At 36.5% G+C, this 23,519-nt stretch overlaps 1 protein-coding gene across 1 annotated transcript in view; it reads left to right on the forward strand.

Moving 5' to 3' along the window:
* The window catches only part of POLN (DNA polymerase nu), a 99,337-nt gene that overhangs the window by 60,225 nt on the left and 15,593 nt on the right, over nt 1-23,519 (forward strand). Inside the window, exons 19-22 of the mRNA XM_042053377.1 lie at nt 3,595-3,677; nt 7,823-7,954; nt 10,810-10,920; nt 15,185-15,263. Coding sequence (XP_041909311.1) covers nt 3,595-3,677; nt 7,823-7,954; nt 10,810-10,920; nt 15,185-15,263 — 405 coding nt within the window. The remainder of the gene's footprint in view (nt 1-3,594; nt 3,678-7,822; nt 7,955-10,809; nt 10,921-15,184; nt 15,264-23,519) is intronic.

Here is a 23,519-nt window from a genome sequence, read left to right on the forward strand (position 1 = left end):
TGAGACAAGTATGCAGGCAAGGACAGGAATGTAGGAGGTGAAATACTGCATATTTGGAGATTTGAAGATGGTGAAAATATAGATTATGAACTTGAACTTTTCCCAGCCTATTAGAGAGAGAGTAATGAGAAGGATGTAACTAAATGGGAAAATACATTTCATGTTAGAACTAGTAACTGCATATTTATTTCCTGTAGGACTTCAGGAAATTTGCTGTTTCCACAAAAAAATCTGCAGCAAGTTCCTTTTCCTCTTGAGCTTTTTTTCCTGCATCAATTTCTCTACCATTGCATTAACAGTCTTCCTCTTACTCCAGCTGTACTGAAACTGCTGGGTAAGCTGGAGTCAGTGCCTCAGTGTCACTGCCCAGCAGCTAAGACTACTTTATGCCCATTCACCTTGCTTTTTCAGGTTCAAATTTATTCAAAAAAGTGCATCTCCACTGAAGATCTATGTTACATCCTACTGCACTTCAGCACTGAGTATTTGCATGCATTGGATGGCTTGCTAAAAATTTCTTTTCAAGTATGCAGAAAACAATGTCTTTTTATGATTATCATGGTGCTTCATGATGAGTCCAAAGGCAAAATAAAGTTTTTACCTTGCAATAGGTTCTCACAGTACCCATTAAAACAAATCAATTATCACAAACGTAAATTAGTTTGTAAAGGAAACAGGATAAAGCAGAAAGCCCACTGGGGATTTCTAACATGGCTGCTGCAATTCTGAGAAACTGCACACGTCCCCTTTAGTTTTGTTATTCAAAGGAATAAATAGCCTTCACCTCAACCTGCAGGAATGCCTCTCTGTATTACAGAAGGAACCAAACACTCTAGTAGAAACCAATCATTGTCAATACAAACAGAAAAAAAGCATTTATTATTAAAAAAAAAAGACTAGTTATGATTAATGACTTCTGTTTGCTCAAGCAGTTTTGATTTATATGGCAATTTCATACCTTATAATTATGTATTTTATGTGGTACATAAATTTGCAAATACTCAGAGTGGTAAATGTAATGCCTCTCTGTCCAGTGCTCACGTTTCCCACTGACACGCTCGGAGATGTTGACTGACCATTTTGGTTGTAACATTACATTAAAGGAAATATTTGAGATAAAGCTCTGAAATTTTAATTTTTTTCCGTGTGTTTCGTGACTAACCATAGACAAGGAAATGCTAAGTGACTGTTGAATTACCGTGATTACATAATGCATGTGCATCTGCACCAATAACTGTGTTAGGCAAGGTTTTATTGTGATTGCTGACACTGCCAGTCATGATTGAAGCATTAAGACTATTCCTGTTTTTTCAAATCAGCCGTCCAAGTTGAAGCTTGGATAATGCAAAATCATAATCAAAGTTCAAGCAGTGGTTCTAATTGTGCACACAATCCAGTTCTAGTGTCTTTTCACTGCTAAAACTTCTCTAGAACCACCAGTCCCTCCCAGCAAGTCTCACCTTGTGTCTTCCTAAGTACCATGGTCTGATAAATATATATATTCCTCTGTAGGTCTCCATGATTCTTACCCACTGTGTCCTTTCTATTGTAGCCGTACTTTTCCAGAGAAGTGAGCAGCTGATGTACCCACTGCCTCTCAGTTCTCTCTAGCCTCTGACTTCAGTATATCTGCAAGCAAACTCTGTTGCTGTTCTCCCATTTCTTGCCTTCTCCAATCCTCTAGTTCAAATTATGCAGTATTAGGAAAGCACTATTAAATTTTCTAGGGTTTGCCCAGTTTCAGCATTCCTCAATCTTAGTTTTGCGTGTCAGAAAGGTCCTGAGGTGAGATTTGCTCTCTTACCAGGTTCTATTTTCCCTTGGGATAGATGCTTTCTCAAGTGTCTGTGTAGCTCTCTGCCAGATTCTTCAGGAAATTCCTGCGGTCTTTCTGCTGGAGATTGCTTCAGGAAATCCTTAATGATGTCTAGTTTCCTAATGCTGCACTTATTAGCTCCAATTGCCACTTTGTCCTTGTATTCAGGTAGAACTGGGAATCTCAACCTATTGTGTTCAAAAGATCCATGAACTTTTGACCTGCCACAGCTAAGAAAGTAAATTATGAGAGTCTCAAACTGGCAGAATGATTAAGTGGGAATAGCCTTCATTACAGGTGGAAAACACTATTAAATTATCTTGTTATTGTTTCTCAATGAAACAGAGCAATGAAAAGTCTGTTTCATCTTTGAGCAGTTAGTAGTATTCAAAGGAACAATGTGAGCTTCTACAAAACCAAAGACTTGTTGCCCAGTGAAGGCTTGAAATTATATTCAGTTTTATTTTTCTTCTTCAGAAAATCTGTACTGCCATAAAGACGTGCTTAAATCTGATTTCATTCAGGGTCTGCCTGTTTACCATTCAGAATGCCAAATTATAGCAGCACTGAGCATAGGCTTGGCTAAAATTAGTGTGAGTGCTAAGCAAGCGAAAATTGGTGGCTCTGCTGATTTTCTAGGAGTTCAAATACTGTAATAGTGGTGAAAGACTTTCCTTGAAGAAGATACAGAGAAATACACCATTTTCTTAAAGCTCCTCAGCTAAAACCTTCACAACAAAGCGTCTTTCTTGGCAAAAAAGCTGTCATAGAAAATCATAGAAAATTTTTCTTTTAAAAATGCAACCAGACTCATGAAAAAAATGGACAAACTTATGGGGAGACTTTCTCCCAAATGGTGCAGATATCATCAAGTATCTCTGATAACAATTTCCATGTCTCAAATACAATTTTTGTAGGTATTTGTTTTCAGAGAGTGAGTATATGATAGAGATTTCCCCCAACACACTTCTATTAAAACCAAATGATCAATATTCTTCAGTGTTTTCAGTTGTTAACAATGTCAGTATTCTTTCTGAAGCTGCATTTGGATAAGGAAAATAGGTGGCACATACTTGATGATTGAAGTCATAGCTTTTCATTTTTCACGTTGCTAAATCCATTAGCATTTTTGTAGGACTGTTTCTGTCACTTGGTGAGAGAATGGGAACTGGGAAGGAGGACACTTGGCTGGGAGTAATCTGGATGCACTCTCGAGGTCAGAAACAGCCACTGCTGCTGTTTTATGGAGCCTTGCTGTTGTGGAGCTCTGTAAGGCATATGGAGCAAGCAGTGCTTGCTTCTGTCAGTAATTTCTTGATAAAAGGTTGGATATTTCTGTTAGTGAAGCCCTGATAATAACCTTATTTAAACAAGCTTTAGGTCAGACTTATGCTTTGAGTCTCTAGACTCTCACATCTTGAAGAAATGCTATTGCTGGAAAAAATTAATTTTTCTCATGAGCCAGTATTAAATCCTTCTCAATCTGAAGAACTAATAATACAGTAGCAGGATTTTTCCTAACCAAGAATTTTGTTGAAAATGAAAGGAGAAGATTAAAATTAAAATTAAAATAAAGAATTTCATTGACTATGGACTATCACTATGAAAATTTGTAAAGAAGTTGTGCATTCTTGGCTGACAACAAAAGCCCTTAAGTGCTTCTATTCATATCTTACAAGCTTGTAGTTATTAAACAATTATTGACTTTAATTAAGTTTTCTGTGGGTATAACAAATTAGTTTTAACTGAAAATGTATGATTTTTGTTTGTTTGTTTAGGAAAGGGATTCCAAGTGAACAAGTGAAACATGCTGATAGAGAGCAAGCAAAGCGTATAGTTTACTCAGTGGTTTATGGAGCAGGTAGGCATTTTTAGAAAAAAACCCAGCTACTGTAAATTTATACTTTATTCATAATTTATATAAGTAGACTGAATTTCTAAAGGTGAGTAAAAGTTTTTTTGAGCATTACATTTATATTTTTATCCAGAATTATTAAATTATCTACTCAGTATAAAAATTATGAAGTTAATGTAGCTACATTGTTATATACAAAGATTATCTGATTTTGTGTTTATTTGCTGCTGATATAACTGAAGCATTTATCTAAAATGAGTTTAATTTTGAATGGACTTTGTACTCTTTCAGTATATAGACAGAGATGAGAATAGCTGCAACAAAATTTTTAAAAAACACCAATATTGTTTTAAAACACATTTAGAGAATCACAGAATGGCAGAGATTGGAAGGGGCCTCTGGAGGTCATCAGATCCAGGCCCCTGTTCAAGCAGGGACACCTTGAGCTGTTTGCCCAGGACTGTGTCCAGCTTTTCAATGTCTTCAAGGCTGGAGAAAGGGCTCTTCAAGGCTCCACAGCCTCCCTGGGCAACCTGTGCCAGTGCTCACTCACCCTCAGAGTATAAAAGTGTTTCCTTACTTTGAGTCTTAATGTTTGCTGCCATTTCTTCACAGCTAAAACTTGCAAAAATCCACTGTTACCCATTCTGCCTAAGTCCTGACCAGGTCCTGGATACATCAAGATGTTCTGCATACTTTCCAAAACTGCCTACTATTTCTTAAATGTTACCCAACTCTCCTTATGCTTCATACGTGCTTAGGATTACCTTTTCTGGGGAGATAGGTGCATGTGTATCATCAGCCTACCAGCTCTTGTGAATTGGTTTCAGTGAACAGCTGACTAACTTTCTCTACAGAGGATGAATTCTTGAAAAACTCATTTAGGAAATGAGAGGCCTGGGCTGCAGGCTTTATGTAGCTTGGAAACAATTAATGCTACATCTTGCGTTCCTGGCTGAGAATGCTTTCTAAGCCATCTTTTGCACTGAGTCCTTGAACCAAAGGCAGCATCAGCCAGGGCATTCTGTTTATCATTTACAGCATTCAGTTGGGAAGAAATGCTTCAAATTCAGCTCTCCAGAATATCTATTTTGCGTTTAGGGGTGTGTGTATGTTATATACACACCTATAAGAGTGTGTGTATATGTATATATATATGCATACATAACCTGCATTTTTACATTAAGCTGTACTGCATTTGAAACAACTGTGTTTAAAATTTATATTAAAAAAACCCAGCACTAGTTCCCTCCACTGTAAATTCAGACCTGCCTGTGCTGATATTGGAATCAAATCTTCAATTTCCAGCCTGAATGGTTTAATCACTGGGTTATTTTACAAAATGCCAGCATTATCACCCCTGCCCCTTGGTCCATGCAAATGCTACACATCTCCTATCTCTTCCCCTTCACTGTGGGTGGAACAGACAGATACCAGATGTAATCAGATGAATCACCACCAGTTGAATGTCCTGTAGTTCTGTATACAGTCAGAAGCCTCAGTTCCTGGGGCTCAGTGGAGCCTATGTCTGTCTACTCATCTATAGAGAGCTTTCATGTTTATATTTAAGCACAGTATTGGCACTTCCTCACTTGCTCTGAACCAGGCACTGAACATTTCAGTGCAGCAGTGCTTGATATAAGTATCTCCATTTACTTGTTTGCTTTGTGTCCCTCTCTCTCAAACAAGGGCAGTTGAAGTACCTCAAAGATAATAAGAAGTTTCCAGTTCATTAGAAGTGTGATCAGATCCTAATTAAGACATGACATGATATCATTAAACCACTTAGATGGAAACTGGGCTGACAAAAAGTAATTGTTAAGATACCTGAAATTGATGGACTGAATTCTACCCACAGTTTGTCTCCCTTCAAAGGACAGCTCACTTTTCATTAAGGAGACATTTTTGATACAACTGAAGAGTGTGAATAATACTTCTTTTAGTATTGAAAACTACAAAAACATTCCCTGAGGAGCTTGCCTGTATTATGCTTACAGGAGTTAATAAAAACCTTTCATGTTGTAAATAGTAATCTTTTTGTTTTGTTTTGTTTTCTTAGCTTTAGGTTACATTTGGTTCATGTTTTCAAGGTCTTTTCTGTAGTTCTGGAGGATAATAAAGAAAGGAGGCTGGTTATTAGGAAAACTTTTTCACCCAGAGGGTGGTTGGGCACTTGAACAGTCTCCCCAGGGAAGTGGTCACAGCATCAGCCTGACAAGAGTTCAAGAAGCATTTGAACAACGCTCTCAGGCACATGGTGTGATTCTTGGGGTGTCCTGTGCAGGGCAAGGAATCTATCCTTGTGGATCCCTTCTGACTCAGGACATTCTATGTGTATTTTTGCTTGGTTTGAGTCAGTTCAATTCACCTGCTTCTGCCTCAGTCATCTTGTAGAACTAAAGCACAGGCAACTTGAACTTAAATAAGGAATTCATTCTATTCAACGTCAGTATGTTCAAGCCCTGAATCGACACAGCAGGCTATCAAAGTGTTTAAATGAAAACTACTGCTATTTTCAGTTTTGAAAGATGATATTGCAGGATGGAGAACTCTGAAACGCATAGCTGCTGCTAATAATTCCCCTGGCACAGATAACTCAAGAAGAGTGCTCAGGGAAGGTTTAGTCCACTCCTGGGCTTTGCCTTGCATGGCCTATGCTCCTGCACTGTGGAGCATGATCTGACACAATTACCTGGCTGTGCATCCCCCTCTTTTTGCTTCCCAGAAACTGCATTTCCCTGGGAACTTTCAGGCATCCTTGCTAATACCGTGCTTTAATTTTCCTAGTATTTTATGCAATTGTTCTGTACATTAATAGTTCTTAAATTGATAATGTGGACAAACTTAGATGTTACAGTTCTCTAAGGAAGCTACAGTAGTCTCCTAGCTGTTAGCAATGTGTGCTTTATCAGATAGATTTGTCATTTGCTGATCCAGGAAGAAAACCCAAATTAGTTAGATGTAAAAAAAAAAAAAATTACAGATCTATAATAGCTCAGCAAATGTTGTCCTGGATGTCTATGTGAATTTCTTCCTCTAGCATCTTGTCCAGACTGGTGTTCTTGCAGCTAAGTGCAGATCCTGGCGTGACGGAGAACAAAATGCTACAAGAATTGTTCTGAAATGCACATCAGCCTGACAGTGGTGGCATTTAGGTGGCTGAAATCCTTTCTCTTTTAAAAGTGCTAGATAATTTTTCTTGACAGTCTTACTGTGACAATGACTATTCTGTGCCTTTGGTGCCTTGAGATGTCACCTCTCAGCTTATGTTCTTTGCAGACACAGTGCTTGTTCTGTGTTGCTGTGCAGCTGACATAAATATATCTGTCTTTCAAACTTCGTATGACTAATGTTGATGTATGTTTTATTTTTACTGGAACTGTTTGATTTATAAATGGGTTTAAACTGTAGCTCATAGTTTATATTTTCAAACTCTGGAATATCTTCAGGTTTTTTCGACCTTTTCGTATAAGTGCTCTCAGATCCAACGTAATATATATTGTGTGCCTATATCCTATCCAAAAGCTATTATTCCTTTCTCTCTCTGTTGAAACACTTTTTCTGGTTTTTCTTTATCCATTTTTTTTCCTTTTTCCAACCTTTTATCTCAGAACTTGGACCCCAATTTCTACTGACATTGAGGAGCCTAAGACTGTTTGAAATCTGTGAGACTCAGACTCCAAACACCCTTTCTAAATTCAGGCTAAGCTCTAAAACTTCTAGCTAAACTCAACTTCAAACATCTCCATCCTTTTTTAGATCTTTATTGTATTTGTGTTTGTTTAAAGTTAATTCCAAATCTTTGTCTGCTCTTCAAAGTTTGGAGATTGCAACACTGAACCAGTAAAATTATACTTAAAGCAACAGCATTACTCTGTGAACATTATAGGTATAAATTATAACTAGGAATTTCTTGTTTGCATACTTTTTATTAATTATATACTTAATCCAGTAACGTCAGTAAAACCTTCAAGCTCAGAGTTAAACGTTTATTTTGTTGCAATATAATTTTAGTGTATCAGATCCATCTTCTTTCATAGAGGTAAGTAAAGTTAACTAATTCCATTAATTGTGCAGGTAACAGTGCTATTGTATGAAGTGGTTTTCTGTTCTGCTTTATTGCATAATGGAGATGATTTCTGTACCACCAGGTAAAGAACGTCTTGCTGACTGCTTGGGAATTACTCCTGTTCAAGCCACTCAATTTATTGAGAGTTTTATGCAAAAATACAAGAAAGTACATGAATTTACAAAGAAAACTATTGAACAGTGCCGAAATAAAGGTAATCCAAAGTCTGTGACCATATTTTGTTTACTGATCTGCACTGTGTGACAGTGGCAAAGACAAAGATTCAGCTTGACCTAAATTCAGATAGTTACAGGACAACAAAAAAAGATGGAATATCCTTTCTTGGTGAATCAGATTTGGGTTTTTTTTCTTTTTTAACTCTAAAAGGAGCTGGTTAAGTCTGCCTTTTCTCAGAAAGATGCTAACAGAATAAGACATCTGTTCTCAGAATGAACCCCACTTAATGTCAAGTTACACTGCATCATTTTGACATATAATGTACTCCAACACAAAAAAAGCCCAAGGAATCTTCTACTTAATAAATTGGATACATGGCTGCTGGACCGTGAAAGTTCAGTCAATTTACACAGCCAATTTTTTTTAGCTTATTTTTTCTTTGCATCAGTCAGAATTTATGTTCTTGAAGTTCAGGTGGTAGCTGTGATGACAGATGCGTGCAGAGTGCTTCTGGAGCCAGCAGCTGCGAGCTCTTCTTGCATCAAATTTGTTTTTAGTCTACATGTTCATTTATATTTAGTGAATCCTAGGAGTGCAGTAATTTGAGGAGAGAAAACATAGCTGCTTGAACTATTGTCTTTTAAAAGCTAATTAGCAGGACTGTCAAAATTGAGTTATTTTGTTTCTTAATAGGGCATGCAGTACTAAGGCATTTTTTAGAAATAAATAGTAAATTTGCAATATAATATTACCCATCACTGTATGAGTGAGTGTCGTGACAGAAACATATAATTGACTTCTAGTTATGAAAATAGGTAGTATTCATTTTTTGTACTTTGTAAAGCCTAAAAATTTACTGAAATGAGCTGTCATTGTGTCACACAGTTGCATTCCTTTGTTTATATTGTTCAAGAAAAGTAAAGTTACTGAACATCTATTTTTAGCTGTAATTAAGCCCACCATAACACCTAGTAAAATATTACACATTTATTATATATTTATGATCTATTTAAAATAACTTAGCATTCTTTTCTTAAAAGTGAATGAATTTCAATACACAAACCTCTATGCTAGAGATTCCAGTTTATGAGTTCAGTAGACAAGAATGTCTTGACTAATGTTCTAAAGTCATCAAAGCACACTTGTCTAATTACTCCTTTTTACACTTCTGTCTATCAACCTTTTTTAACCATTAATGGTAGAAGAGCAATCTGTTTAGGTTGTACAAGCTCTAGAAATCTTCAGCAGATCAATATTATTTAATATTTTTCTTGTTAATCCCCCTCAGATTCTAACTTTCCAAGAAAAACATTCCAACCTATTGAGCTCATTATATGGTAATTTTTCTTAACTTATGTGCAGTTCAAAGGTCAGCAGCACCCGCCTGACTAATATTATTTAAGTGTTATGAAAGTGTGATACTCCATGTAGACATGATAAGCATATAAATAATTCTTTTATAAGGAAGATATTCGTTAGTGTATATATTACTATATTGCTGTTGTTTTTTGATGAAATTATTGATGTATTGGCAAGACTACATTAAGACATCATTCAGGCATGCATTTGCAGATTAACATTGATCCCAGGCAAACACTCTGCCACTGTAACACGAATGATGGTGTTTGTTTGGGCATGCTGCTCAGTTATGAGTATTGCAGGGGTGATTCTCTTGTGGAGTCACACCTCACAGAAATAAGGATATTACAGCAAATGTAATTTTACTTAAGAGTACAGTGTTTCATGAATTCCATCTTTAAATACTGTTCTTCATGGAAAATGTTAGTTAAATTGGGAAGACTGAATTGCCAAAGAATATCCTTCCACATAATTCTGTTCGTTGTTTCAAAACTGGTGTTTTTGGTATCAGTGCTTCTGGAAATACACTAATTTGCAGAGAGCTGTATTAATTCATCCTCTGCACACAAGTCTGGGTATGTGTTGTCCGTAACAGGGTGATAACTTCTTCTTTGAAGAGGTCTCCTTGTCACTTGTACTTGCATAGCAGAGGAGAAGAAACTGCATCAGTCTAAACTTCCATGGTATCTATTGACAATTCATGGGTAGTCAAGGTGACCAGAGGTATAAAGAAAGATTTTTTCAAGATGTATTTTTAACATGGATGATTTTTCATTTTTCTTAAAACAACAACAGAAGTTTATTTTTGAAGATAAGCTAAGTTTTGTGTGTGTTATTTTGACAAGAGGATCCTCACATCTCTTTTCGTCTCTCAACTCCTCTCACTTGCCCTCCAAAATAGGGTTTTTTTTAACAAAATACGTCATTAGGCCTAACATAAAGCTTTAACTGTGTTTTTATGTTTCTTTTAAACTAAAAATTCCCACCACACTAGAATTCAGGAAGTTTGGCTGTGAAAGGAATACAGAAATACTACATAAAGAAAATGGAAAAAAACCCCAACTTTTTTTCCCCCAAAAAATGATTTTTTATTTTTGGGAAATATTCATTACTGATTTAATTACTCCACAAATTGATTTTTCTTTACTATTCCCAAGTAAACTATTCATTGCGTGGAAAGCTCTAATTATGGTTGCTAATAGATAGCTAATTCTGCTAGGTATTTATAGTTTCATCTCCCACAGAGAGAGTTTGCTGTTTTATCAGTAGACATTCCTAATGAAGATTTAACAGCTTTAAAGAAGAAAAGTTTTCCTTGTATAACATGTACCAGTTCTGTGAATGATGATTCTTAAACCAAAAATACAATAAGCATTGAAAGTTTAAATAAGCTCTGACTATTTTCAGAGGACAAAATATTAAATTGACTCAGGCAGGACATAATTACAAATATCTGTATTATCTTCAAAAAGAATTTTTGAAATTTTTAATCACTCTATATCACATTACTAATTTTTATTTAAATCCTGCAAGGTTACGTGGTTTCCATAATGGGACGCAAAAGGCCACTGGCCAATATCAATGCCCAGGATTACAAGCTACGCACTCAAGCAGAGAGGCAGGCTGTCAATTTTGTTGTTCAAGGTAAAGAACTTCTTTCCGACCTTCCTGTCAACCCACCTGTCTCTGTCTCTGCTTGGCTTTAGTGGGCAACAGCTCTGATGATCACAGAAGAATGAATACTCCAGTAGTCTACTAGAGTAGGCGTGAGTTTTACTGTGAAAAAGAAGTTATAATTATATATTCTATCTACCTTGGAAATTGCCAGTAAACAGAATAATATAATAGTAATGGTAATATTAATAACAGCAAGAATATAAATGTTCTAACACACTAGAGTGCTCTGTGATAGTTAAATGTAGGTATTGATGCAAACTATGTATAGAGAGAATATCTAGAATTCAGTTCTTCAGATGCATTGTTTCTTTAAACACTTTTCTTTCTGGTTTTTATAGTTTGTTACTCCAGAAGAGTTTCTGTGATTACGCTTCTTACAGATTCTAGCTTTTATTTTGCCAGATAGCTTTAGTTTAAGAAATATAGAATGTTACAATAATTGTGCATTGTTATTATTTGTTTTGAAATTCATCTCCTTCTTTGCAGAAACTTTCAAACTTAATTCTGTAGAGGGCAAGAAAAAAGGTGGTTTTTTCCACAGAGAAATATTTAACATGTAGATTGGAAAGGTAAAAGTCAGCATTATGTGCTCAAATGTCAGTTAATCTGATGTATTAACATATTCTGTTTAAGTTTCTTGGTGCTCAGTTGTATACAGAATTTCACCACCCAAAGGAAAAAAACCTCAGCTGTCAGCCCAAGACTGAGATCCCTCCTACCGAGCTGTCCCTATATATAAAGAATATATAAAGAATTATTTTTTAAATTGGATGATGCTGGCAGGGTTTTCCTTAAATTATACTGGAAGCGTACAATTTACAGGCAAGGAAAATCTGCCTTCTTGGTGATGGTGTGCTTCTTATAAAGTGTTTTGAGTTTTCCTTTTGAAAGTATCGCTTTCCTTTCCAAACATTATTCATTTTAATATTTCATTTTTAAGATGATTTAAGTATTTATGTTGTGTTTGACACTCCTTAAGTCCTGTCTCTGCAAGGATACCTACAGATCTAGAATTCTAATTCTCATTCTGTGAGTCCTGCAGAGCACACAGTGTAGCATTAGCAGAGACACGGCCCTCTGAGCAGCACTTGCTATGTCCATCTGTCCCGAGAGCTAGAGCAAGGCTGGCACAGGACTGTCTATGAAACACTCACTTCTATGTACCTACAGTAGTAAGATTGTCAGATTTCACAGTTGGTTGAAATGATACTGGGGGACAAATGTGATAAAAATAATATAGTTGTGTACTAGTTTGAAAACAAACCAGTGGGAGGCACCAATTCAGAATAACAATTTAATGGGGAAATTAAAGAAAAGGAAAAACTAAAAGAAAACACTGGTTCAAACTGACAGAGTCAAGATATAACCTGACTCCCTGTTAGGGTGGTGGTAGCAGTCTGGTAGAATGGTGGCTGCAGTCCTCTGAAGTGGTGATCCTGTAGAAAAGGGGTCTGCTCTTCCTCAGGAAGTCCAGTGGTGGCTGTGTAACTCCTGTCCTCTGGAAATCCAGTGGGAAGCCGGTGTCTCTGGTGTTCAGCCTCAGCTTATATCCACGATGGGATGCTTGGTTCCTCCCTCTGGGTGGAGCATCTCACAATGGGATAATGAGTCATGAGGCCAAGTGTTGATTAGGCTCATTAACAGAAGGTAGTCCGGAGGGAGTTATCTCTGAGTCATGCGGCAGGACAATGATGGGCCATTAATAGAAAGACAGTCTGGGGGGAGGAGGCAAGGAAACACTGCCCCACCTGATTTCAACAGCTCATGAGGATGGTAATAGAATACGCTGCAACTCAGGACAAGTTGTTATTCAAAATGTAGTATTAGAAAGTGTGGTGAAGCAAGGATTAAAAACTCTAAAATATTCAGTATTCCCAAATTTTATAAAAAATTTCATTCTAGACTACAATGATTTTTTAATTTTAAAATTTCAGCTATGTGATAATATTTTAAGACTGTAAGAGCTTTCTAAATTGTGATAAAACCTTTTATCACATTTAGTGTACTAAACTGCATTTAATATGTTTTATAGTTATACCTAATAGTCTAATTAGTTTAAGTAGTTTACATTTTGATTCCAGTAGCAGTGACTGATAGCAGAACACTCCAGATGCATGACAATATTGAGAGGAATGTAGAATGGCAGCTTTGAATTATTACAACTGGGTTTCTCACACTTCTTTTGTAGCGTTTTTTCTCTTTTTGAATATTTCCTGGTTCAATAGTTTTCACCACTTTACAGCATATTATTCTTCAGGTATTATTCAGCTCTACCTATCCCCATAGAGCAAATAGTTCATTTTATCTTTAATTATTTATTTATAATTATTTTCTTTTTTAAAAGTTTAAAATAGCATCTCTCTAGAAATCATATCTCAATAAAAATTATTTTGAGATGTCTTTCATATTTTATTACTCTACTTTGTTTCATGAAGAATATATCTAGAACATATGTTTCCTGATGGACTAGATGCTCAGTATACTTCTATTCCCACAGTCACTAAGAAGATATTTACCTAACCTTTGCTGAAACATCCTTTCTTACTTTTCATATCAGTTGTCCCTTTTTGTGATGTATTGAATCAATTTGACATGTCATTTGAACAGGAAAACAAGATGGGTATTTGAGGCTAAACCCAGTCAGACAGCGACATCTCAGTCATCAGCTGTGGGTCTGCACTTGGTACAGTGAATGAGTAAAACAGTCTCAGCATGGGATTCAGGGGAGGCAGTTTGTAATAGAAAACTGCAGAGAAAGAGGAGAGGTTAAGCTTTGTCCTCATTCTCTTAGGCATTCTTCCCTAGCCGAAAGGGCCCACTGTATCCTGGGGGACATCAGTCACAGCAACCACTGGGCAGTCATTGTCTCCCTCTGCTCTGCACTGGTGTGGTTCCACCTCACATCCTGTGTGCTGCTTTGGGTGCCTCAATATAAGGACATCAAACTATCAGACTGTGTCCAGAGGAGAGTGACCAAGATAGTGAAAGGTCTTGAGGACAAGACTTACAAGGAGCAGCTGAGGTCCCTTGTTTTGTTCAGCCTGGAGAAGAGGAAGCTGGGGGGTGACCTCCACAGTCTACATGTTCCTCAAGGGGGGCAGTGGAGGAGGGGTCTGAGCTCTTTTCTCTAGTGACAACTGTAGGACCTGAGGGAATGGGTGTGAAGCTGGTGTCAAGGAGGTTTAGGTTGGATATTGGGAAAAGATTCTTCACCCAGAAGGTAATTGGGCACTGGAACAGGCTCCCCAGGGCCGTGGTCACAGCACCAAGCCTGACAGAGTTCAGAGAGTGTTTGGACAATGCTCTTAGTCATATGGTTCAGATTTAGAGTCCTGTAAGGAGCAGGGAGTTGGACTTGATGATCCTTATGGGTCCCTCCTGTCTGGAGATATTCTGTGAGTTTCTGAATATCTCTAAGCAGACTACCCTTATCATTTGGCTACCTGGCTGTTTTTTGCCCCTATTCTGGAAGTTGAATCATTTGGAGGAAAGAATTCAGAATTCATAGAGTTACAGGGTTGTGAAAAGGACCATGATCAAGGGCATTTAGGATGTTTGATGGGACAAGGAGGATTATGGCTTCCAATCTTTATTTAAAGGACTGTTTCTGTCTATTATCTGATAAATCTTTTGTGTAAAATGTTTGGTTCAGAACAAAGCCCTTCACCAAACAGCAGGCCTGCAGAATTATTCTGCCTCTTGATGACCAGAAATGTGTCATCTAGTCTGTACCGTGACACTGTTTTATGCACCACTGCTCTTAACACTGTAATGTAGTGAATATACATTACCTACTCATGGAAATATGAAAAAGTGCAGAATTAAGGCTCCAAATTTAAATGCAGCATGGAAACAATGTTCTGACCTTTTGTGACATTAAATTGTAATTGGTTAATTGGTAAATTTTAATTAAAGCTTAGCGATAGATAATTTCATACTTTGTTTCATAGAAAGCAATTTTTCAACATATAGGCGTGAATGACAAATTCACCTTTAATTAACGCATAGTTTCATATTGTTATTTTCTAGTTTTAATTAACACATAATTACTTCCTCTGTTATTTATTAATCTTATAAGGTGTTTCACATATTACATTAATTGGATCTGCTAGTTTTGAAAATTCTTATAATTCTGAATCTACTGATGTTTTTTATTCCTATGCCATAGTTGCAAGAAGATTGTTTTCCTTTTGCATGCTTTAAATTAAAAACAGATCACTTTCTTTCACAGGCTCTGCAGCTGATCTTTGTAAAATGGCTATGGTGAAGATTTTTGCCTCTGTTGTCATTTCTCCGACTTTAACAGCCAGGTTAGTAATGAATGACTGCAAAACTGTTTGGTTTTAAAACAAAATTAGTTGAAATGAATGTGTTTCTGGCATTTTAAGCAGCTCTAGAACGACCATGTGTACCTCTGAATCTCTTAACAAGCAAGGACGTGTGGAATGGTTTTATACATTTAAAGTTACATCTTTGTGCTTAAATGGTTGGATCTGTAAATGCATCCCAAGGCGTTGAAGTGCCCTGGGGTCATTTAAACTCGGTCAGATCTAATTTAGTGGTAGTTCTGCACCTTTGAAATCAAGCCCACTGATCATATCCTTCCTGTATTTTGAGTGTATTGTACAGTGGGAATTGAACATTCAATGGGCTGGGAAAAAACCAGGAATCCGGAAACCAGTGCTCAAGCAAAATAAATGAACATTTTTTTTATTCTTGTATAGATGGCTTTCTTTAAAGAAAAGCTTGGCCATCGTGATTCTCTTGTGACTGCTCAGAGCTAGGTAGGAGGTCACAGAATGTCCTCAAAGAGTTTTATGCCAATAGCAGAAATAATGAAGTCTACTTTTCCTGTGGAGAAGTTGGTCCAGACAGCCAGTGACCATTATTATTTGCTGCAATAGAAAGAGACTTTGAAGACAAACATGTAGAAAAATCCCCAAATAACTGGTTTCTCGTCTTTGGTAATGCTGTGTCAAACAATCCAGTAGAACATGAATTGGCACAGTGGAAGTTCAGACAAAAGCAGAGACAGCAAGTAGTGCAGAACATCAGTGTTTCTCTTGTCATCTAGAAAGGGTCATAACAATGTAGCTGCAGCAATCATGCATTAAGGACTTTTGTGAATGTTTAGCTCAGTGAAATAGAGTTTGGCCTTCCAAATGTACTTGGCAATTATGGGTATTATCTAACCCTGTAAGTTATCTGTGTGTGTTAGTGTGTGTATCATTTACATAGAGCAGTGTTGTCTTATTTGACCAATGTTTGAAAATATAATTTCTAATTACAAATATAAGTTCTATTTGTTGAATTCAAAGTTTGACTCATTCCTATGCTAAAAAAACCCCACCTTCTGAGTGACTCTTAAATGTTCTTGCAACTTTTTAAGCAAAATACCATTGAACTATTAAAAAAAAAAAGTAAGTGGCCCACTAGTACAAATCTCAAAGGGGAAATTGTTCTTTGGTGGAGATCCTGCCTGCACTCAGACAATGATGCATTTATGTATTAAATGTTGGATGATGCACTATCACATATTGCATTGTACACTTTCAGGCAGATTGTCTGCGCTGATTGTAATTCATTTTGCTACCTGAGTTGAATGAGGGGCCCAGAATCTGTTGGCTGTGGCATGGATGAAAATTTCTGCAGCAGTAGCAGGCATAACTCTGAGTTAGATGAGTGCTAGAGGAGCAGCCAACAGCCTTTAGCGGAGGAGGTAAGAGGAGGTGGTGAGAGGGCAAAGAACATACTCCCTTCTGTAGCTCCTGCCTGGCACACAGATCTGTAGGTTCAGTAACTGGCTGTTTGCTGTAGTTCTGAGAAACCCAAAGCTTTTGCTACTAATGTCATGTCTGATAAAGCTTGTGAATGTTCTCTTCTCTCAACAGAAAATTTTACTTGGGTTGTTCTTTCTCAAAACTATTTCTTTTAAAGAAATAGTGTCACCAAATTGCTAAGGAGGTAACAGACATGGGGAAGTATTGGTGCTGTACATGTTGCAATTCCTGGTGTTGTGAAAGCATAGGGGAATGGCTACACCAGATAACAGAAAAATATCACTGCCTATCCTGCTTGTTCCTATCATAAATGTCACAGCTGGGAAAGACCAACACTGCAAGGGCATTTAAAAAGGATAGACTGTTTTAAACAGGAGTTTTGAACTTCTGCCAGTGATTAACAAATGGATGGCTTTGCTAGAGGAGAGTGTTTTAACAGTCAATAATGGCTCCTTGCTGTAATATTTAGTAGGTACTTACAGGCCAGGCTTGTCAGAAAAGCACAATTAATGCCTTGGTAAATTCTGCAAGCACTTCCCTGCCTGGACAGTGGCATTGGAAAGCATCAGAAGGACCTTGCCAAAAGAATATGGGACTGAAACTTGAAATACTGTGTTTCTGCTTGTGTGCCAGGTGACATTCAGTTAGTTATTTTTTCACTGGTCTGTTTCTCAATTTTCTTATCAGTCAGGTCAGGGTAATGATCCTAACATCCTTTGTAAAGCCTTTTGAAAAATATTGTTGAAAGGAAGCGTGGACATAATTGGTGCTATTGTAACAGTGGGAATGCACAGTAGCTCTTCCAAAATGAGAAATACAATCAATCTCCTATTATCACCCCATCAGATCATATTCATTCCAAAGATAGCACACCACTATCTTTTCTTCTATCTTTATCCCCTTGTAAATATCTTTATTTCCCTGTTAGAATTTCTAATTTTGGAAACAGGGTTTTCACTTTGAACAGCATATCAAAGAGAAATATCATTTTTACATGCTTTAGATGTGATTATGAACATTTGCACTGAGGGACAGTATCCTCTTAAGCATAGCTAAGTTTTGGCTAATGCTCAACATTTTCTCTTCCTTACCTTTGAAATAAAGAAAAAATAATTCTAAATAAGGTCTTACAGTTTTTACTGTTAATTTGCAGGTATGTTTGCAGTCTTCACTCACAACACTGCATTCATTGTTCCTGTGCTGGAGGCTTGTTCAGCAGTGAGCAAGCTCTGATCCAATAGCGTGAAGCTTCATTTTTGTGTGACTAGCAGTCAGTAGATTTTCAGTTAATGTTTGCACATATGATACTGTATTTGGAAGTCAGGGAAAGGTAATCAAGTTACATTTTCATGATGCTTCATCAGAGAGGCGTTCTTGATGAAACAGAATATTCCACTGTGACTGATCAATTCTGTCAACTAGCCTCATTTTTCTCTTCATGTTTCTTCATCTTTTAACTCAAATATCAGCCTAGCAGCTTATGCAGTGGACAATAACAAGCCAATCAGTTACTTGGAAGCAATTTTACAGAAATCAGGAAAAGTAGTATTAAATGTAATACATATGATACAGATCTAATATTAGTACGGCTTGGTAGCATCAGTGTTAACATCCCTGCATTTTGTGTGGCGCTGACAAGTAATCAAAATTTCTTGAGACTTCTGTTTTACCTAGATCTTTCTTAAGATATTCTGCTGCTGCTGGCCAAGTTGCTCACTGAAAATATGCTGCTGACATAAATTATTTAAGTGCCAGCTTTTACCTGTCTGATGCAATCCACAGAACCTCTATAGGATGTTTCCTGCAGGCAGATGATAGCAGAGAAACTTCTGAAGTGAGATCAAGGCTTACAGTAGCAGCTGAAAGAAAGATTTATGGAACTGGTGAGAGTGCAAAGGTACTCGGTGAACTCAGATGGACAGTTGTAGTTCTTTTCAGTGTTTAAAACATCACTGCAGTGACAATCATGTGGAAACTTGGTGAGAAAGAAAGATCCTGGCGAATTGTGGAAGAATTGCTGCCTATAGCATTGCTTGTACATATTATCATTTTGTAAGCTGAAGAAGCACTGCTGTTGCCCAAAGTCTACCTGGTACTACATGGACTTCTCAGAAAGTCATTGAAAATGACAATATCTCAGCAAGATGCAGATGAATTTTAACAAGTCTACAGAACTGTTGAGTAATTTGATGTGGATCCACCAATTCTGCTTTTGCGCCAAATTATTGTTCCTTCGGCACCGGATCTGTGCCACAAACACACAGCTTTACTTCTCAGCATGTCTGGATCCTGGTTAAAGAGACAGGTTCAACCACAGGCCAAATATAAATGAGTGATCTGAAAAGGAGAAGCCATCAGGAAATAAAAGCAAAAGGTTTATTTTCTTGGTCCCAGCTGCTGTTCAAAAGCAGTGGATGTTGGAGTTTTGTATGTCTTCCTCAAGGAACAAACACCTTAATCAACCTAATGATTTTCTGTGCTGGTGAGCTGTAAATGCAACTCACTTCTACAGATAGCTAAATTAGTTAGAAACAACTCTTATTTCCCAGAACAAGCATTGTGTTATATGACCTGGATTTTTTTTCAGATAGAAGTCATTTGCTAAATCACAAATGATTCATTTCTTGGAAGTGGTTTCAGTTTTAGTATAACACAAGAATCTAGAGGCATTTTTATAAGGCGTGTAGGGATTCAATCATTATTACTTTGTAAACTGCTTATAATCTGTCAGACTCATACAAGAGGACATACTAATAAACCCAACTTCTTGATTAGATCATAGTTTCAAACAAATACATTGAGTAAAATTCTTAAGGCTGCTGCTACATGTGTTGATCTTTAATTCTGGATGTAAATATTCCATCCCTTTATCTGTTTCTTCAGGAGTTAAAGAACTGTTTTCACTCATGTTTCTTCTCTAGCAGTTAACCAGGATTTTCAAATAAATGCTTTTTGCTCTGGTATTCTGCCCACAATTCCCACTCAGTATATGCCCAAAATTTCCACCCAGTTAATGGATTAACTTTAGCAAGATGGTTATCTTTTATCCTTAGACAAATACTAGAGAAATTGAACCATAAGGAAAAGATAAGTATTGGATTCTGCTTGAGAGGAGAATAAGATTGTTGTTTCACAGACAAATGCTTTTGTTTCTGTAGCAGAAGGAAACTTCCCAGGTCGTATTGCACTCTCCGTAGCTGCTGTCCAATATGGAGCTCTTTGCCTCCCAAAGTAGCCAAATAACACTGAATTTCTAGGCAAGCTGTAACTTAGAATAATCATCACTTTCCTCAAGCAGCCAAAGCAGTCTTTTTCATATATCCATCCACAAGATGGTGAGCTGTTACCTGAACACTTCATACTCAGTGAGCCAGAGCAAGTCAGAGTAATTTATTCTTTATAGAAAGAGCTAAATATATTTAACATGCTGAAATATCACAGCTGAAAGGGACATGCATGATGTAGCAGGCTTTTCACTATTCTTTTATGTAAGACATTCAATGCAAATAAATATATTTCATTTATAAAACCCTTTTGTAGGTCACCTTTTAGATTGGTATGTTTTCAAACATTTTGGATACATACAAAAATTCTATTCTCTTTAATTAGCCATCTGTTCAGTTTCCCGCTCTTCATGATATAGCTGCTGAGAAAACCCATTTCACAGGCTTGCTGGATTTTTATGGTTAAAGTATTTTGGTCTTTATCAAGAAAACATTGAAAGAGGTAGCTTAAAGTTAATGCAAGTAACATCTAGGCAGGCATGATGTATCTTGAGCTATAACTTTTGATATTACCACATTAGGAATCCTGATAGGTACAGCTTCAAAAAAAAATTTTAGAAAGGGAAAATTCTACAAAATATTACAAAATTCTAATAATCTTGTTCCTTATTTACATGACAATAGGCATCTGCCCACTGGAATTTGTGTACTTCTGTGGGGAAACTGTGGCACAATTAAATAACAGGTAGTATTAGTAGTATCAGAAAATAAATGGTGTTTCAGTATAGGGAATGTAGATATTTCTAAGAGGAATTGGATCCAACTTCCATCTGGTCCATTATTGCTGAGTGTGGCCAGTAGCAGATGCTTCAGGAGGGAGGTGTAACATTTGTAGAAGAATAGCTTGTCTGTCTGCAGATTTTCATCTTCCTTGGCTTGTGGGGATGAGTCTTAGGTTCTGAAATATAAGATTGAAAAGTCCTTCCACAAAATCATTGTATATCGTAGTTTCTAAGTGTTCTTGAAATCCATGCAAATGTTTGTTACACGAGCAGCCATTCTGACTTTTTCTGGTGAAGTGTTGCATTACATGCTTTTAAGTCAATATTTTATTTTATTAAATATTAGTTTATTAAGTGTGAATGTGTCAGTTTTTCAAGTGATTAATTTTTTTTTTTTTAATATGAAACTTATTTCCATTTGTTTTTTGGTTTTGGTGGCTTGGGTTTGGGGTTTTTTTTCATAATCTCCCATTTGTCTGATTTCAAAATATATCTTAGTGTTTTTATCTTTTTTTTTCCCCTAACCACTTAACAGGTTTTATACTTTTTGGTTTTATTTTTAAACTTATCTTTATATACAAAGCTTGTAATTGTGTACTCCCTTCTCTGCGATTTTGAAGTCTCCCATTAGGCATTTATTAGTTTCAAATTCAAAACAAAAATTCTGATGTTACTAGTTGGATTATTATTTTATTGATTGATTTATTATATCAGAAAAAGGGAGTAACATAGCATGAGAGACAAGGATATTAATATTTGGGATATAAAATCTGATACTGTTGTATGACCTTAGTTTCAGTGATCAGAGACATTGTGCTTTTTTAAATAAGATAAAAACCTTGTTGGAATAGAAAGTGAGAAATATTTTTAAAATACTTTAGAAAATATTCTAGAAAATATTTTTTAAAAATATTTCAAAATGTTTGGTTTGCTACCAAGTGATCATTAATGCCCGATTTAAAGTGGGGTACTTTTAGTAACTTTTTCATGTTTACATTTTTATTGCTTATATAAAAACTGAACAACTTAACCACTAACATTGTTTTAAGTTCTTAAGATATATTATAGGATTTTTTTCACTAGAATTTTTACTCAAACCATTAAGTTATGATGGATTTCAAATAATTCCTTTTCTTCACTCCTTCTTCAAAGAGAAACCTTTTGCCTTTGGAAATCTCTTGTTCAGATATGATTTAGTTCTCAGTATGTCTTCAAGTTAGAAATAAAATATGTCATTTGTGAGGGAAATTTTACACTGGAGTGCTCTAGTTCAGAATCAGACAACCTGTGGCCAGGTGCTGCACCATTTTTTTTCTGAAGATGTAGAAGTATCCAACAGGAACCATCTTAAACTTTAGTCTGGGCTCTCAGCCTGGCTCTTGGTCAGAATAAGCTGTCCTTGATTCCTTACAGAATTATAGTATCAATTAGGTTGGAAAAGACCTTTAAGATCTTTGAGTCAAGCTATGTTATGCATGATGATCAAACCCTCTTATCTAGAGCTTTTCCAGTTGCCCAATTTTAAACCTTATTTTAATTTATTTTCTACTCAAATTCTTAAAACAGACAGCTCGATGTAATAAAGAATCATAGAACCAGTTAGGTTGGAAAATACCTCTAAGTTCATTGAGTCCAACTGTTAACCTGGCATTGCCAAGTCCACCACTGAACTGTTGGTGTTTTATATTCTGTATCATCTTCCTACAGACCAGTCTGGAAAGCTAAACCATGTTATGCTTTGGGTGTGTTGTTAACAGCAGTAAAAATTTCCCTGCTGATGCAAAAATGCATCACAAAAATGTAGAGAGGGTTAATCTCTGCCTAACTTCAGGTAGCTGTTTTGGGAGGTGGCACCCCCACAAAGTCAATGCACAGAGCTGGGGTTTTCCAAGTGTGAGTTCAGAACATCTAGGTCAGAACCAGCCTTAGTCCCTTGTCTGTAGAAGAAGCATGAATTTAATTAGTTTGAGCATCTCTTGGCACATTCTAACATCCTGAAACACTGCACATCACTGTTAAAAACCTCCTTCTGATAAAGGCTATGGCAATCTTGTCTTTTTTTAACCCCTTGCCTACACTGGCCTCTTCCAGTGAATATACCTACACTGGAGCCTGCAGCATGTCATGCCAGAGTGCTCTAGTTTCAAGTTTAGACAGAAACTTGTTTCCTTTAATGATAAAGAAAAATACAGCTGCTCACTGATAAGGTAACAGCTGTTTCGTTGAGTTCAGTTCAATAGTGTACTTATTTCTAGATGTTTGAAGTAGTCATGTAAAGCTTTGCAATTCTGTACTTTAGAACAGAGGAGTCCAGACCTGGAATATATTAATTTACAGTAACAAACAAAATCCTCATTAGGTCTTTTATTAGACAACTGGCCTGGTACTACAGAAAAATGAAAAAAATCTTTTGAGAACAGTTTGATTAGTTTTGGCATATATAATTCATTAATATGATTATGATATAGTAGTGATAGCTGGGCAGATCCATTGAAGGCCTGAGAAGTTTAGTATCTGTGTTACTTTATAGGAAACTGGAAGAATGATCAATGTAGTGCTAAGAAAATGAAAAATATTTTCTTTTTTAAATTCTATAGTGCAGCATAATAGTTTCAGATGGTTATTGTATTCTGGGCACACTAAAGTGGTGTCAAAAGCCATGTTCAGACTGGCAGTCACAGAAATATTTCTGCATTTGAAGGGTCAGGCCGTAGCATTATTTCTAGTTCCACACCACTGGCATGCTCAGATGCAAGTCCATTTCTCTGCAAGGGAAATCA

The sequence above is a fragment of the Corvus kubaryi genome, unplaced genomic scaffold (assembly GCF_017639235.1).
Source record: "Corvus kubaryi isolate FWS band 111438036 unplaced genomic scaffold, C.kubaryi_AGA036_p1.0 split1-131, whole genome shotgun sequence".
In the NCBI taxonomy this organism is placed as follows: domain Eukaryota; kingdom Metazoa; phylum Chordata; class Aves; order Passeriformes; family Corvidae; genus Corvus; species Corvus kubaryi.